Genomic DNA, 18,557 nt, shown 5'->3' on the forward strand with positions numbered 1-18,557 from the left:
GAAAAAAAATTCTCCCTCTCTTATCATGCATGGCACTATGACTGCTCCTCTCATCATGATACTGACTAAACTATGATTCTATGATACGGACTAAACTACTACGATTATGATTCTGACTATGATTCTATGATACTGACTAAACTATGATACTATGATTCTGACTAAAGTACTACTATGATTCTGACAAATGCAGTTGGGCAGAAACCTCTTATCTCCATATTCTCACTGTGTTTTTTTTGTAAATTAACGAATTGATCATACTACAGCGTCACACAAAAGCTTCGAAAGTAGTAGATACACAAGCTCGAAACGCAGCGCGACGCATTTTGAGCTTGTAGATCGGCTACTTTTGCCATTTTTTTATTTAAATCGTGAAAAGTAACAGTTTGACATATGAGGTTTCCACCCGACAATGCCTTATTCATGAAGCAATCCGGTGTGTTCAGGCATGCTACACAGAAACTACCCAAACATGACCAATAATGAATAGCCTGCAGTTTTTCAGAAAAATGAAATTACAACCCCAGATTAAATTTTACAGCAGTTTTATTTTTAACAGACTTTCATATACAAACCAGTGACTTGAGAAAATGGCTCATGTGAAGCTGTACTGTACACAAATAATATATCAATTGATTTGTATTACTTGGGACACGTTCCTCATCACAGAATGTTTACAGTATACTGTAATTGCAGCTCCGGGTAGAGTCAGGACTTTAGTCCCTTACTTTTTGGATGCATCACTCATGATTTCAAATAGTCCTACAGAACTGCACTAACTTCCTGCTAAAACATTGGACTACTGTAGATATCTGATACATCACACTGCAGTCAGGCATGTCCACACAATTGGGAAAAACTACAAACGGTACAAGCCATTCAATTCAAACAAGAGCAAAGTGGCCAAAATCGATTGGTTATTCCTAAAATGGACATCTATCACCAAGTTAGAATCCATGGAACCAAAATGGTTTACTCGGAGACATTACACTTGTAATCTTACTTCTGAAGTGTACAGTTACTCGAAAATCTAACAAACAGGCAATATAATTGTAATGGTCTGTTTCACTGTGCCAGCTTTGCTTTGAAATGCACAAAACTGATTCCCCAACCACACTTATCAAAAAGGAGCACTCAAACTCACGCTGCACAATAAGTTTTAAGACTGAATATATATTTTGTTTATTATAAGTATTTGTAATTTTACATCCAATGTTTTGTTAAAATGGACAACATTGTGACAACCTTTTTTTTTTTTTTACCTTCAACTCCACCCACCCCCACCCCGCCCCCACCCCCAACAAAAGCTCGGTAAAATAACATTTTCAGGACCTTTTTAAAGCAAAGGCACATTTTGTCAATAAGTGTTTTTAAAAAGGAAAGCAAAAAGGCAGGCCGTCAGACAAGAGTCGGTCTCGGAAGCAAATTAAAAGCGAGAGGCTTCCACGACAGCCCCTAGCAAGCCTTCAGGTACCCCACTTTTCTAGAATTATAACACAAAACCTGACTTGAGGAGGAAGGGCCCTGTCCACACTGATGTGAGAGGAAACCTTAGCCTGGTGTGGGCCCCGGGGAGTCGGGGTGAGCATGATGTTGTAGGGGGTAGAAAACCTGCGTGAAGCCTCACTTCTCCAGGCCATACTCACACAACGCTTGTCCTGAACCTCCTAGCTTTAGAGGGGAAGTATGGGTTCATCTATATGGATGCTGTCTGAGGAGGGGATGGATGTGTGGGGGGGGGGCGGAGCTCTGTGGCCCGTCACACCCAGGCCTGCCTGGATGGTTGAGGGGGACATAGGTAGCTGTGTGCCCATTAGCAGTTCTCCTCCAAGCTGGCCTCCCAGCCAACTACGGCCCTTTCTATCAATAGTCAGGGCCCGTTTGAGGCTAGCGGCTACATAGTCTGCCAGTCAAACAGGAAACCAGGGGCCAGAGAGGGCTGTGGTGATGTGGGATTGGACCCGTGGCTGAAGGTCCTGCCCCTTCTGTATCTCGATTGGTCCCTGACCTTTGGGAGGCTGCGTCAGTGAGCGGGGCTGCAGGGCTAGAGGGCAGCGCCACGTCATACGAACACCTTGGCGAGGGCGTCTGCCCCGGCACTGGCTATGTAGCATTTAGTCGGATGGAACGCCACATCGTGGATCGACTCCTCGAACTTCTTCCTGTGTGCTGTAAACTCCTGGATGCAGGTTTTACTTTCCAGGTTCCACAGACGGATGGAACAGTCATGACCTGCGGAGAAGATTTGTGACATTTATTTTCTATACCGCTAAAAGCCTCATTTGTGAACATGAACAACCGTCTAATGCGGATAAATACGGTAGTAGTGTACTGTACTTCCCGAGGCGGTTTCTCTCACAGCGAGGGACTAGTTTCGGATTTATGGATTCCTAGAATATTTGTATGAACTGTCTACACATAAAAGACCAGATTAAACTAGATAATGTTGGAGGCCAGCGTATTTCCTGTAAATTCACGTAATCTAGCAGGTCCATAGGCACATTCCTGACTATGCTGCCCAGGGGCTGTTTTGCATACACCCATACATAGTGCACATATAAGTTATCCAGATTGTACTCCTGTTCAGGCATAACTTAGCAGCTCTGCTACTTACTGCCCGACATCAGATAGAGTCCATTAGGGTCCACAGCTAAGCTCGTGACAGCATCCAGGTGGGCTACCATGGAGTGGATGAGCTTTCCTGTATTGTTGTCAAAGAAGCTGATGTGTCTGTCCTCCTGTGCTGTGATGGTGATGGGCAGGGTGGGGTGGCTGAGAACTTTGTTGATCGTACAGGGAGTGCCTGGTCAACAGCAGAGAAGAACATTAGACTTCACAAATGAAGTTCTCAAAATGACCGTTCTAAATAGAAAGACAACAAATACAAAAAAACTAACAGAATAGACCCTCTACAACAGGCATGATACAATATTTAATCCAGAAGGTTTACCCTGTATAAAACAGCGGTCATTTAACTGCGTCCATCAGACTTAAGACAATTCTGTAAAAAGAAAAGTGGTCCATGGATGTGAGCTTACCTGGCTCCAAAGTGGACTCCAGGCTGAGGACCAGCTGCCGGGTTTCCATGTTGAAGAGACCAATCTGACCACTGGCAAAGGAGGTCACCATGTGGGCGGGTTCACTACACACAAGGTCTACTGAGGAGGGTATGCCCAGCACTGAGGAACACAAACACAAACTTTAATTTGAGTGTTGAATGTTGGGCACAATGAAACCAGCCTTTGGCTTTTTTGTGTCTCATCCATTTGGCATTTTCAGAACACTGCAGCATAAAACAAGCGACGTCTACAATGGCTTAACTGTACCTTTGTCCTCGTTGAACACAGCGAGGGCATTGGAGGTGTTGTTGGCGTCCCAGAGTCTCACGGTGCCGTCTCCAGAGCAGGAGAGCAGGCGCTGGTGATTGCTGCTGTACACTAGGCCCCACACGGAGTCGGTGTGTCCTAGCAGCGGCCCGCGCAACACCGACGGCTCTGTCACAGGGAACACACGGGTCAATCAGTGGTTCTCAAACTTTTTTTGAGCTGCAGATAACCAGCACATTTCTTACAATCCTGAAGTACCACCGCACCTAGGCATTACACAGTCATTTCTATTTTATTCTATTTTATTCTCAACATTTGATTGATTTAAGAAATATAAAAAAACAATTAACAAAAAGGTACAATATATACTAAATGACTAAATTTAGTATAAATTACTAAATATTACCGTAGGAGTCATAAGGGTCAATGTTAGGATTCGGGGTGTTCCAGCACTGGATGGTACCATCAATCCCTCCACTGAAACACTGATCCCCCGTGCTGCTAAACACCACGCACAGCACTGCTCCCCTATGGACAGAAGGCAGGAAGAAGGCTTTTCAAAACAAAAACAATGGGTCTGCAGCTTCTCAAGTGTTACTTTGGAATACCTTAACACAGAACTGACGGCATCCAACAAAAAGGTTTATGGATTTTTGAGAGGCATGTTTACCTGTGGGCCCTGAAAGTGTAGATCGGTTCCACATCTAAAGAAGCACTCCTGTCAAGAAAGAAGACGCACATCAAAAAAGGTGCTCAAATGAACCCTTTTCAGGTTGCTTCAGGCAAACAAAAATATCCTTACTTTTTGGCAGGAGCGGTCTTCTGAAGGTTCCACATCTTGAGCGTGTGGTCCTCTGAAGCAGTGACCAGAACGGGCTCCACAGGGTGGAAGGCCAGCCCACGGATCCCATCGAAGTGGCTCCGCAGGGTGAACTTGGGGTTCCATGTCTTCCGCAAGGCATCCTTATTGTTGCCAATCTGAAACAGAGAGCGAGAGAGATTAGATATCTATTGGACACTCATATATCTATCAAACACATTAGATACAATCAGTGTTGATTTCGTCGACTAAAACTAACGAAAATGTTCGTCGACTACCTTTTTTCACTGACGAAAACTAAATAAAAACTAAGCTACGATGACTACAACTAAGACTAAATATATTGACAATTTCGTCAACATATAAAAACTAGACAAAAATGTTAGGGCGGGACTAGTGGAGAAGAGATCCAGTAGAACTAAAAGTAATTTTATGTTTGGTCAGATCTACAAGCTCACAACGCGTTGCGCTGCGACGCGTTGTGAGCTTGTATATCGGCTATTTTCAGCACGCATTGCGACGCCATCAAGTCACCGCCAAAATACATTTTAGTCGACTAAATCAACTGTAGATTTAGTCTACTAAAATCTTATGATATTTAGTCAACTAAAACTAGACAAAAAATAAAACATTTCAGGTGGCTAAAACATGATTAACACTAAATGGAATCTTATTCAAAAGATCATGACTAAAACTAAATAAAAAATTGCTGTCAAAATCAGCACTGGATGCAATGCACGTTTTTAGATATATTGGTCAGGGAGCCATGGAGTTTGTGGCTATATAAAGGAAAGAATCTGAGGATGGTTAGACAACAAATGGGTCCAGATTACCCATGTAAAACTATAACCAGTAATGCTGCGATTTTCAGATGCCAACATGACTGGGAGCCGATGTGTTCAGGAATATACAGGAAGGGTATTTCACATGAGGTCATAGGCCACCGAGGATCAAATGAACAGGAATAGCTTTCCCTGGGGACATCCGATGCCCTTACAGTGCTACTACTCACGTCATAGGCCAGGCCGTCTGCCTCGTTGGCCACGGTGAGGCCCGCCAGCTCCCCCAGGCCCAGCTCACTCTCCATGACCTCGTCAGTGCTCATGATGAACGATTTCCCTGAGGTGGGTGGGAAGGTCAAAGCCTCGACTGCGGAGCGGAAAGAGAAAAAGAGAAATGTGCTCAATGACAGATCATTGTCCCGCAGGTCACTCACCTGACTAATTTATGTCATTTCCTTTAGGTCATGTTCACACTGTCCTTAAAAAAAATTGGCATTGCCTTTTTACATTGAAAGACATGAGAAATGCGTGCTTTAAAAGTTGACAATAGTTTAACATTTTGGGGAAATGTTCATATGACGTGGGGAACATTTTATGAACTGTCCAATCACAATAAATTGTCTCGAACTTGCTAGCTCAACCCTCTGCAACAGGTCTTAAAATTGCCTCTTGCTTGTAACCTTTTTGGAAAAAAATCTATGAAAGAAAAATCAAGAATCCGGCTAGTGAAGTCAAAGTTCAAATGCAAGGACGATTCACGGTATTCAGTAGGCTGAGTATCGTCCCTGCCAGGCCTGGAATTTTGTCATTTTAGGGGCAAGGCCACTTGGCCTTTGGTGTTGTCCATTTTTTGAGAGCGCAAAGGCCAAATGCCAGGGCAGGAAGGCATCAAATAAAACAAGATTTCAGTCCAAAATAATTAATTGAATTTAAGGGTTATGGATGATGAAATTTAATATGTAGACCTCCAGTGAACTAAATACATTATGGTATCCATGCTCAGCAATCAAAGTTACTGGGTTGGTTTAAAGATGGGGACTCAGGGAAGTTAAGAATTCAGAATCTCAACAAAGACACTGGTGACTACATGACAAGAAAGAGACACTTGGGTCTACATATTGACAAGAAAGAGACACTTGGGTCTACATATTGACAAGAAAGAGACAGAGGAGAAAGTGGTACAGTCAGCTGGGGCATTAAGGCCGCTGTGGCCTCAGGGCATGCCATTCTTTTGAGGGGCACAAAGCCAAACTGAGGGGCAACGACAGCCATGGCCTTCGTGAAATTCCTGCCCTGGTCCCTGTATAATGATTCTGCTTCAGAGGAGGTACAGTATGCACTATACGGTATATTCTCACAACGCTTCTAAATCTGAGCTAGGTTTCTACGGAGCATAATCACCTTCGTCTGTCCGGTTCGCCTCATGTTCGTTGAGTCGGGCCACGGTGGGTCGGGGCTGGGGGGCGGAGGGAGGCTGCATGTGGGACATGTCCTCGGCGTCTCTCAGGTTAGCCAGCATGTCCTGTAGCTTGGACCGGTTGGGCCCTGCTCCAACAAATGAACAGTGTTAGCAAACAGCTATGAGGTAACGGAGACAGGGGAACGGACAAATAACAAAAGGAGGCCAACTATATGACAGAAAAATAATTATAGATAAAGCAAGGACAAACAATGCCAATAATAAAATACATAATATTTAACCCCCAAAAAAAAAGCATCTTCTGAAAGAAAGAAAGCAGGATGAATGAGGAGAAACAAAGCTTTAACCAAGAAGAAATGCAGAGGAATAAATCAGAGTATGTATGACAGCAGAGTCCTTGTTAGCTGAATGGAAAGAAAGGAATAGAAGTTTACGAGGAGGGTGTGGAGGCATTTATTTGCAACATCAGCGCTGTCTATAAAAAAAAGATGAGTCCAGGAAGGTATACAAAATATGTAATATGGCGGAGCCTTTATCCAAAGCACCTTAATCGTGCCATTTTAGCATGAAAAGCAGGGAAGTCAGCTCCATCTATTAACGCTTTTACGGGAGCCGTTTTTTGTATCAGGCACGCTGAAATAAAATCCTCCACATCCTAACACATTTTCCTCCACACACACCCACGGAAGTGATGAGCCACAGTGTCGGTGTGAAAGACAAAAACAGAACAGAGCTAGAGAGGGGGGGAAGCAAAAGGAAAGCAGAAGAGAACAGGAGAACGCAAACATGACAGAATGCCCATCAAATATGAACAAAGCTTAAACATTAAGGAGATATGGTGTCTGTTGGGTGTGAGCTTTGGGTGTGTCATTAAATTAATCAATTGTAAGACATAAAACAGAAAACCGTGTAGAGCTTGGGTCTTGGAGCAATGTGAAATCTACAGTTTCACCAGTTTTAGCAAGTCCCTGTATAATCTTTTATCATAAATGAAAACTTAAAACCAATTCCAAAATGACTAACGACCATAATCACTTTAGTACAAACATGGATGAGAAAATAACACTTGTCATGTGGTCATGATGATTAAGGGTAAGTAAATATTGAACAGATGACTCTCTAATCTAGCATTAGTCCAGATCGGTGACAGATGGAACTTGTGGTGGAAACTCATGTTAATATTAAATAATCTATGATACTTGAGGGAGTGGACAAGATGGCGTTGGACACATCATTTCGTCACATAAATGAAATGGGGGATCAAGGCATGCAGCATGGAAACACAGCGCTGAGTTTTGGAGTTTGGAATATGGGAAGAGAAATAATGTAGACAAATAGGCAAAAGCAACAGAAACACAAAGGCAATCTCTTTTTATAATGTGACAGACAGAGGACAGAATGGAGGACAGACCTATGCCAGGTGGAAGGCATAGGGAGGAGCGGCTAGAGGTAGGAGATGACAAAGAAAGAAAGTGAAGATGTTTGCTGTTGATCTTTTTGGCCCTTTTCTGCTGAACTTGTCAAACAACGCAGAGAGAGGAGAGGGAGGCAGCAGTGACCGACAGGACTTACTCTTCACCCCCTTTTTCCCCTTGCGCTCCTTCCTGTACTGCTCCTTGAGTTTGGTTATCAGGCCCTGGTCCACATCCCAGGCCTCAGAGATGGGACCCTGCTCGTCCTTTTCTACACAGGGGGGGAAAAAACCAGACCGAGAGGCTGTTCAAAGGGGCTGCCCCGGGTCAAAGCGTCGAGCGGCAAGGAAGGGCGAGTCACGCCGCTCTCAGACTCATACTCTCCTGGAGGTTGTCACCTAACCCCTGGACAATTTCCTGGACAATGCTGAAGCTTGTCGACCAGACTGGATAGGGTGACCGGCCCAGTCAGCCGGCCCAGGCCCTCATCCCACTCCCGCCCCTGAGAGTTCGGTCCAAAAGTTCAAGGAGGGTTGACGGGGAGGTGGAAACCTCGAGGAGAGTAATGGGCCTTTCTAAGAACCGAGATCGGCGTCTTTTGCTGTTAAAGAGACCACCGACGCTTGAATCCCGAAGTTCACTCTGACCACGAGAGGCGCAGACTTCACTTCAGGAGTTACCCGCTGTGGAAGTGAACCCTGCACTCTCAGCAAACTCTTTTCATCTTTTAATCTGAAGCCCGAAGGCTTCATCTGATCAACATGATGTCAACTGCGGTGTTCTTTTATCTGGATGCAAGGATTCTAGATTATAAGATTAGCTGTGTAATTATATTATAAATTATTATAATAATTATTTATAAATTATTTTGGGACAGTGATGAATCACAAATATTAAATCAACAATTATAAATCATGGGTAAATATAATTAATCAAACCAAAAGAACAAAGAAACACCACACTGTGACATTCTTGCTTTGGTGAGACATGACATTCTTGCTTTGGTGAGACAATCTGTTGGACTCATGTCGGCCTTTGAGGGAATCAGTTTGATTCTATGAAACACAAGGGTGGGACAAACACGCTGTGGTCACAGGCTGGCTATGGGAACACACAATGGACAAGATCACAAAAGGTATGTGTTAAACAGTCATGATTTATGATGAATGATGAGCAAACGATCACCAGACTATGAGCAGATGTCAACTGTGACAGGAGAAGTGGGGAAATTATTACGTCATGAATAAAATTAAATCAAAATCTTCAAATCGCATTGAAACTGGTATATTTCAAGGTACCCAAAAAAAAGGAAAAAAAAGAAAGGACATCTTCAAATGATGTGGTTCATCCACTGAATACAAAGAAAAGATATTAAATTTTACATTTTGATACAGGTAGTGAATAGTTCCTCGTCTGATTGCAACCGTGCAGACCAAGCACTGCCACTAATAGAAGCCGCCTGTCAGAATGTCCATGGCCCTGACCCCAGGTGTGCTACGGACTCACCCCAGTCCGTGGTGTCCCCCGGGCCTCGGGACTCTGGTGAAGTGTCCATTTCATCAGGACTGGAAAGGAAGTCAAAGCCCTTCAGGGCTTCCTCTGTGTCGGGGTCCTCGCTGGTGTCCATGCTGGGAGACAGAGCAGGCGACGGTGAGGAATTGGGCTTCTTTCTCATGATCTGAAGTAAAGACATACAGCATAAGGTCAGTCATAAGGTACAACTACTAGAGCCCCGATACTGGCCTTATCACAAATATATTGATATTGGTGTGCATGTTGTCGATATGCGCCGATATGAAAACTATTTTACAGAACATAATGCAGACAAAGGTGCTTGGGTTAATTTAGAAAACATTTCTATTTATAGTTATTTATAATTATTTATCTCTAAGTGATGTTTACTGTTTCAATACACTGATTTTGGACAATAGAGTTTATTGTTACACTGAAAATATCCTGCCTCCATTATATATGTATATATCTTTGTTTGATAACCATGCATAGACAGACAGACAGACGGATATCTCAGTATTGATTAACAAGACATGACAGCTTCCCAGACTGTCCTGAGATTTTAAATAATTATAGGAAAATGTAATTGTTGAGATGTTGCAAATAAATATCTCTAGTTTTATTTTATTTTTCATAATTTTAGTACTGTATTTATTATACTGTACATACAATTGTACAGTTGCACTGTAGAAGAAAATGCATAATTCACCAGACTGCCTCCTCTTGTTGTTCTGAGACTGTGTATTGAAAACACGAGTAATAACATCACGGTACATTGCACAAGCTTGTGGCTGAATGGAGGAAGGATAAATAATACAATAACACTCAAACAAGTTCATTGCCGAGACTGTGCAGCCTAACCGAGAAAACGTAAAAGTGAAACTACAACTGCAATTGGACCTCTTTTCTCCATTTTATTCTTTATTTCTTTTTAAATGCCTTCTGACGCCCTATGTAAAGCACTATAAATTGCCTTTATATGCAAGACCTGCAATAATCTTGCCTTGTCACCGGTGTTAATCAGATACCCGATTTCAGCAAATAAAGGCGTGTAGCCTAAAGCAAACAGGTGCAGTACGTTGTTATATTGCGTAATTAAGGATATTTCGAAAATACATTGGCATTTATCGTGATAACACTTTAAAGCCACCCACCCACAGAGACACAGCCTTGCGTAAACACAGGGCCTGTGGAGATGTGCGGCAGTGGTGGGTTTTCTTACCGTTCTCGATTCCATGATACTCCTGTCCCTTGGTTCGCTGTCCTCGTCCTCATCTTCATCACTGAACTCAGCTGCAGCACTCTCTATGAACTTGAAAGCCTCCAAGACAGCACTGGTGTCGGACAGCTCTGTTTTCCTGTGGAAAATAATGATGAAGTACATGAATATGACTGGCTGAAATTCATACATTTCCTTGGAAGATTCATGTGTCACACACACACACCACGTTGTTCCTCCATACGAAACAGCATTCTCATCTTAACCACTTAAGCGCTATAATGACATGCCCAAAATAGTGACCCGATGGTTCAAGGGGTTAATCCTATGATGGGAATAGCTTGCCGTTTGCCAAAAACGTCAAGCGTATACACTGGCACATGATGATGATGGACAAGCAAGTGATTAAGTTGTCACATTATCACATTTCATCATCACATTTCACTTCATCCCTTCTGGAACCAATCCAGCATGACAGCATGAATGTCACACTAATGACTAGACATGCTTGAGTTTCTTGAACTCCGACTAGAATAAAAGATTCATTTAGTTCCAAAACTATCCATCACTTGAAAAACTGACAATTGTGACTTATACCCCTGAGAGAAATCCAAATCAATTATGAAGCTCATAAAAAGGGTGGGCGTTATTGAGCACTTAGTAATAGAAAACCATGGGACTCGTTCAAATCTGCAGCGTTGTTTTTTTTTAAACCATCCACACTGGTGCCATGGAGTAAAAGCAACAATTATGTTACGGTATTATTATTCTAGAGAGGAGGTTGGTGCATCAATAATGCATGGATTAAAAGGGTTGGGGAAAATAGCAGTGGCAAGCAGCAAAGGATTACTGACGCTGCATTGTAACACTTAGGCCATGGTTATTGTTTATTTACTGTTATAGTGCACTGCAATGTTGTGTGCTTTAAGTGTCGTCTTTCCTCTCATATATGCACAGCAAAAAGACAATTATCCAAAAAATGGAAATTAAGTCAATATCATATTTACATTGTTATTTAAATAAATATTAGACTGCCCCAACGCTCCTGATTTCGTGTATAGAGGGGCGGGTGTATGAGCCGGCGAGAGATTGCGCCTGATCCCCATTGGTTCACCGATCTGTCCGTCAACCCCCGCCCCGTTAACACAACATTACGAGCGACGCCCACTGCACTCTGGTTGGTTGGGAAATGAAACACTTCCTCATACCGAGTACACCGACTCGCTGGGCCAGGCTTTTATTTTTTAGCAAAACTAAACAATAAAAGCCTGGAGATCGAGGCTAAATAAATATGGTCTTGAAATGGAAATTAAAACAAGACCGGGTCTAATAACATCAGTATTTGGAGTGTGGATCTCGATATCTGGGCAAACACTCCATATTTGGACCAAATTTTGGGAGGCATCCATATGCACAGGCAAAAGCACTTCTATACAACTCGGGCACAACACAGGCCATAAAAAGATGGAATACTTGGGGTCATCCAACCAATACCATATCCTGGGACAAAATATAGCAATATGTGACTCACACCTTTCACACTCATAGAAGAGTTCTTACCCTCTAGTGCCCATGCCCTTTGGTGATGCATCTGTCCCGTTGACCAGAGGCTCAGAACCAGTCCTGTCCCCTGTTCTCCCACCACTTCCATCTCCAGCCAGGCCCAACAGGGCCCTCACTCGCTGGGACTTCACATCCAGAATGGTGTCTGTGTAGCCCACCTCCTGCAGGTATCTGAAACATGTCAAGATAAGTTTGTTTTGCGATGTGATGTGTCGTTAGCTTGAGAATCTGTAACCAATCGGTTATTGGTGCCCCCTTCAAAACTTATTTTGTTGTGATTGTTAGATATACCAGCCTATTCATAATTGTGATTGAAGTATGATGCCCCTAAAAACGTATCTTAATACCTCGAAATCACATGAAACTTACAAAATGCTGATGTTGGTGTTCTCACTTTTATTTGAGCTCATCTCCCCATTCACATATATGGGGCTTACATATGAAATGTCGTTTTGAGGAATTAAATCATATCAAAGTGCGAGTGGGAAAGGACCAACATGTCAAAAAGGCTGGTATGTTCCTTTAACAAATTCCAGACTATTTATTCTAGAATTATAAGTTTCATAAACGATATTAAGAATTCTGCCAAACACATAATAGTTTACGGCTGTTCGTGTAAATGCTTGGGAAAATCACTCAACCAGGAAGACGATGCATCGCATAAAACTTTTATAGTAGAATTGATTCTATTTTTCCAATATAACCGAACTTTGCTTTACTTTTACTTTTAAAGCTAATAGCTATAAATGTCAACAATTAAACGTGCTGAAAGATGAGAAAAGGTGCTTGTAAACGTGCAATGCGTTATGTCTTCTGGCACCAGCCTAGTGATGGATGTTAGCTCTGTCGGGACATGCAGCCTTCTCATTCCACGTAATACCTACCCGGTAGGGACATCCGCAACGGAAGCTCTAGCGATTTTAGCAGCCTTACTGGCTGTGTGAGAGGGTGGAGGGTGTATATAGCGTCCTATTGATCTGCCACTTGACACATGCTTAGGGGGGGAAAAAATGAGAATCTCTCTTTTTTTCTCTCCTCTGCCAGCATGTCAGAGCAGATGATGTGTGAAGTTGCCTGATGGCGTCTGGGGTAAAGGCCTGAGCCTGGATCATGTACACAGACGGACTGACGGGAGAGAGATATGTACGGGCTGAGAGCTCAGGGAGAGCAACACAACAGGAGGAAGACCAGAACGGTAATGACTACTGATGTCCAGGCGAGGGAGCTGTTCCCTATAGTTTCATTGACCAGAGGACTGCCGCTAATAGAATTTAACCAGCCCTGTTAGGTCTGTCACCTGATAACAAAGGCGAATACTCAACTCACAACCTAAATTAAAATACTCCACATTGCATCTCTGCTTACCTGCTGTAAGCAAAAGTGAGCTATCGACCATGACTGCTACCATTGTCATCAGGACTGATACATACCCAATGTGTAACACTTCTGTATACATATGCCACTTTTACTTTATGTACAAATCAAAATGTTATTTATATTTATACTGGATAGTGGGTATTTACTGTGTGTGTTATAGAGTGTCATTTTGATATTGGTTTTATCAAAATTCATCTTGATGGCTAGTCTTCATTCATTTTCACATGACTAGTGCTGTTATTGGCGACTAGCGCTCTTACTGCTGAGCTGACCCGTTTTCCCACACATTTCATTGTACCGTTGACCCTGTGTTAACCTACATTATGACTAATAATAAAGCTGAAAGCTGAGAACTGAAACTAATACTTCAGCAACACTAAAGTAGGAATGTTTCATTTTAGAGGAATCTTCCTTAGTTAGGTAGAATATTAGTATAGTCGCTTAGGACTGCCTCATTATAGAAGGAAGATGGCATGCAAACTAATTAGGTTCCTTGTTTTGGCGAAATGTTTGAGGAATATCCCATAAGGCCTAGGGGAGAGGCAGGCAACCATTACATCCCTTTATTTTAATTGTAACTTATAACTTTGTCAGCTTCTTGCAAATAAAATAAAGTTACATATTAAAAAAAAGCTCCAAAACATCATCTATAGTACATTTATTTTAAGTTGTGTCGATGTCATTCATTGGATTTAGTCAGTTTATCTATTGCGCGAGGCTTGATTACCATGGAAACTGGAGGCATCACACTAACCTTTTCAAGTTAATTCATGTAACCGTTTGGACACAACCGGTACCAAATAAGGAGCGTTCCTATCTAGGTGCCAAGGTGAAAGGATGCATCCTTCCAAAATCAGACACGGCGTGTGGTACTCACTGTCTGAGAAGCTGACGGCCATGTTTCCAGGACAGCTGATTGTTGAGAGACCCAGGAGCCTCGTTCTCATTGGCCTCATCTAGGGCAAGAAACACACAACACACACAAATCACAACACAACTCAGCGCAAAACACACAGCCCTGACATTAATCCCACTGTGTAAACAAATCGGAGCATTCCTGCACGCACACACAGCGACCAGGCAAGAGGCAACTACACACATTCAGCTCTAAGATGTTGTCATCTAGTCTATAGAGGATTATAATTAAACAGTGGGGGCAGTTTCAAAACTGGAGGCATCCGCCACTGCTTGCGTCATTGACATCGCACCGCAATAGAAATATGCCACAGATAGGCTAATTACAGGGCCATGTTAAGTTTGGATGTTTCAGGGCAAAATAACCTCTTATCACTGAAACCACTGTGCCATGTTAGGCATGTGAACTGTAATAATCTAAATAGTTCATTTCGAACCTGCCACCAGCAGCCGCAAAAGTATGTTTGTAACTAATGATAACATGCCAGTGGAGACCCTTTCTCTTCATTAAAAATGTGTAGACATCAGTGGAAAGCAGATGTAACACTTGGCAGAAAATGTAATAAAAATGGCACTTCAACTGGCTTAAAAAACGATTGGCTTTAAAAACAAAAACAGTTAACATTTAACAACAGACAGTGTCTGGAAACACCTTAAAAATGGCCACTCATGGGGTGGCTTTAACCAGGTCCCATGACATGTGAGAGAGAGCAAGCACGTCTACATCTACAGCATATGCCTGCACCACCCACATCAATTACTGCCATCTATGGTGGACAACGACAATGGGAGTCAAGGCTTACTTAGATATACAACACTGCCAGCACTCTGGTGGCTCAAAGTAAACGCTAACCACGGGCGCACTGAGGTGGTAATAAGACATAGACAGCAGCGCCAGCAGGTGTTGGCACCGAAGAGTCAAAAGATTGCCCCGAAACGGGGTCACGTCTAATTCAGGAGGGTGATGAGCACGCAGGTGCACCACCATGGGGGTGTAGTACGTACCCTCTCCCTTCATCACCCCCTCTTTCATCAACACGTCAAGGGCCCCGGTGAAAAGAGACTTCTTGAATAGGGATGAGCAATGGGAAATGAGTCACTATCAAAATGGGGACGGGGAGGCGCATGGGAGTACAATGTGCTACAGGGATGACGTCTTGAAGGCCAACAAGCAAGTTGTTCCCACCACAGATTTCCAATAAACATTTTACACTGGGTTGTTGTTTAGCTTAACAAGATAACTCTCCACAAATCAACACCCTTTTCATGTTCTTTAATATGCACATACAGTAAGAGCTTTGAAATTTACAGTTGAGGTATTAACGGGTGTAATATATACTAATACCACAGGTAGGCTATACCCACAGGTAGTGCAACTAGGGCTGTCGCGATAACCGCACCACCGCAAAACCACAGCGCGCGGTCATGAAACCCGCAGGAGAATTTAAAACAATCCCACCACCAATATGTCACATTTAAATGTTATATAGGACTACTTATAGACTTCAGAGATGCTACATACTTTCTAAATCTTGAAGAGACAGACGGAAAAAAATCGCCACATTAATGGTCAAAAACCTTCACTTGAGCTGTATTTGGGTAAAGGGATGATAATATATTCAAGTATCTGACAATGTATAGTCACCATACCGACTTCAATGAGGCAGTGTTGTGATTTTCTAAAAACATGTTTTTTTTTTTCATTCCCTGAAAAGTTATATTTTGGACATAACTGGTTTCTGCCCGACAGCAGAGATATACTGTATCAACGAATGGGATCAACGAATCAATTAACCACTTAAGCGTTATTTTATACTTCATCACACACAATAGTTTTTTAGTGTGCAAAAATAGTGAAGAAGTTAACTGTTTTAAATGTACGTACAGTATGTAAATGCAAAGGAAATACGGCTGGTCTACGGATAAACTATTGTAAATTAATAACATGTTCACCATTCACATCATCTGTGTTATACAAGACATCCCCTTTTATATATGTCCAGATTCTGTCCATGTTAAGCCACTAAACAAATGGTGCACTCAATGAAGTGATGACAGTTCAGTGAGTTTAATTAATGGAGATCTTGAAGCCCCTTTCACATCATAGTGACAGAAATGCTGGCGTAAGGAAAAAAACACGCTGCGGGCGTATGCAGTGATTAAGTGATGCTCCGACCATACATTCAAACAGTGTTATCTAAATCCTGCTGGCAAATTCAATTATTTTAAACTTTTCGACCATTCAGTGGAGGTCCGCAGTGCTGCGGAAAGGGCCTCCGATTTGCTGCTGGGTTGGGGACCTTCCAGAGTGGGAAGCGTAGAGCTCCTAACATGAGTGTTGGGACGACTGCTTCATCACATGGCGTTAATTTAAACACCTTTATAAAAAGGAAAGTTGGCCCAAATAAAGAACCTTAACAACAGGCGGTACTACAGCTTAAAGATTCTTAAACGTGTCAGAATCTTTGCGTCACGATGCAACCGCACTAACACAGGTATGTGAGATCTGAGATACGCATATCTGATACTGGTACGTCTACTACTACTAACATCTCTGAAAGCAAGGTATAATTAGGGTACAGCATCTGACATTTTCACCCTCAATTAGAGAAAGCCAAAGGCACATCCAGATGTCAGCAGGATGTCCGAGATCAAAGCAAGATATTTTTTTCCCATATATATTAGGGTGTTGGATCTCTTTAACCCAATCAATCCAGGGACGCATCCCTGTCATTTTAGATTTCTTTGGCCATTCAAAAATAGCAGATATACAAGCTCATAGCGCGGCACCGAGTGCCGCGCTATGAGCTTGTAGATCTGCTATTTTTGAGAAATCGTGAAATTGTGTGCAAATCTTTGAATATATATATTTTTAAAAGCGAACATTTGTAACTAAAATCTTTGCTTCTGGGGGTTCCTGGAACAAAATACTTTACAAATGTTCGTATACTTAAAGATTTGCACTATGAGCTTGTAGATCTGCTATTTTGGAATAGACAAAGAAATCTAAAATGGGTTCATCCAGTGAAGTCAAACAACAGGTCTGCTCAGTAAAAAAAACAATAGATCAAATCGGCAGATCTCGACGTATGAATCTTCCCACTTGTAATAATACTCGTATGGCGGGTGAAACAGTGGCTATTGCATAACGACTCCTCCGTTACGTTCCCAGGGGAAAAAAAGACACAGTGATGAAACCAGTGAGCAGGAAACAGGATTCAACATGTACGTAAAGTATGCAGACTAACGCACACACACGCGGGGCACTCAATGTCATTTGAGGTATGTGAACACAGCAATCACAGTGATTTAGTAGAGGGAAGGCGATGGTAAACGCCTTGCTTTTTCCATAGGCTTACCGGAGTCGTAGCTCGGGGGCTTCATTTCGCCTTGATTCAGCTCCGTTCCATATTTTAACTTGTGGTACTTTGCTCTGGAGGGAGGAAAATGAGAGGGAAACAGACAAAGAAAGCAAACAATGCTGATTAACAAGGGTCTGAAAACAGACTATTAAGAAGAAAACCCTTTATGCATAGTATCTGGCACAGTGTTTTCCGTTACATCATCCGATCAGTAATAATGTGGGCTAATTAACAGGAACCAATTAGCTTGTTTCACATCTTCACTTGTAGATTGCGTTTCTGATTCTATTTGCATACACTTAGAACATTAGAACAGGACACAGAATAATAGCAAAGTGAGGCTGCTCACATCTGTGTATGGACAGCATAATTCATTTTTAAATCCATTTATAACTCTGAGAGTGTACAAATGTAACCGAATGGACCCGTACGGGTCCATTCGGTTACATTTGTACACTCTCAGAGTACATTTTACACGGAAGATTTTACGGTGTATATTTGCGTTTTGACCTCTGCTGTGTTGACAGCCACTGACGAGCGTGCACGGCACACATCCCACATCAGTGACCCCACATCGGTGGCACAGGTCTGGGAATGAGTCGCAAGCACGCATGCCCTGCAGTTCACACCGTCCCGCCATTCCGCAGCCCCCCCCCCGCCCGCTAAGTCATCCAGAAGGACTCTTTAACCATCAAATTCCTTTTTAAATTGGGAACATCCTGCATTTCAAGAAGGCTATCCCAGTTACTCTTTTTATCTGAGGCCTCTGAGACATGACCTGTTGCCAAGCAACCGGGGGAAAGCAAGCTCTCATTCTAGGTTATGTGTCACTCCTGAGGCTGAGGCCCA

The 18,557-nt window shown here is 42.6% G+C and overlaps 1 protein-coding gene across 2 annotated transcripts in view; it reads right to left on the reverse strand.

Annotated features, from left to right (window-relative positions):
- Positions 1-528: 528 nt before the first annotated feature.
- Positions 529-18,557, reverse strand: part of LOC308100962 (striatin-like) — a 40,518-nt gene continuing 22,489 nt past the window's right edge. The window contains exons 3-17 of one of the 2 annotated variants that reach the window (XM_080450177.1): positions 17,706-17,779; positions 14,309-14,387; positions 12,052-12,225; positions 10,495-10,630; positions 9,267-9,438; positions 7,921-8,031; positions 6,330-6,473; positions 5,159-5,295; positions 4,129-4,304; positions 3,997-4,044; positions 3,733-3,854; positions 3,327-3,494; positions 3,039-3,179; positions 2,615-2,803; positions 529-2,232 (exon numbers count right to left, since the gene is read on the reverse strand). In XM_080450177.1, coding sequence (XP_080306303.1) covers positions 2,063-2,232; positions 2,615-2,803; positions 3,039-3,179; positions 3,327-3,494; positions 3,733-3,854; positions 3,997-4,044; positions 4,129-4,304; positions 5,159-5,295; positions 6,330-6,473; positions 7,921-8,031; positions 9,267-9,438; positions 10,495-10,630; positions 12,052-12,225; positions 14,309-14,387; positions 17,706-17,779 — 2,041 coding nt within the window. In that variant the 3' untranslated portion in view covers positions 529-2,062. The remainder of the gene's footprint in view (positions 2,233-2,614; positions 2,804-3,038; positions 3,180-3,326; positions 3,495-3,732; positions 3,855-3,996; positions 4,045-4,128; positions 4,305-5,158; positions 5,296-6,329; positions 6,474-7,920; positions 8,032-9,266; positions 9,439-10,494; positions 10,631-12,051; positions 12,226-14,308; positions 14,388-17,705; positions 17,780-18,557) is intronic. The other variant, XM_080450178.1, reaches the window with a different exon arrangement.

This window comes from Gymnoscopelus braueri (genome assembly GCF_963280865.1).
Source record: "Gymnoscopelus braueri genome assembly, chromosome: 14".
NCBI classification, from domain to species: domain Eukaryota; kingdom Metazoa; phylum Chordata; class Actinopteri; order Myctophiformes; family Myctophidae; genus Gymnoscopelus; species Gymnoscopelus braueri.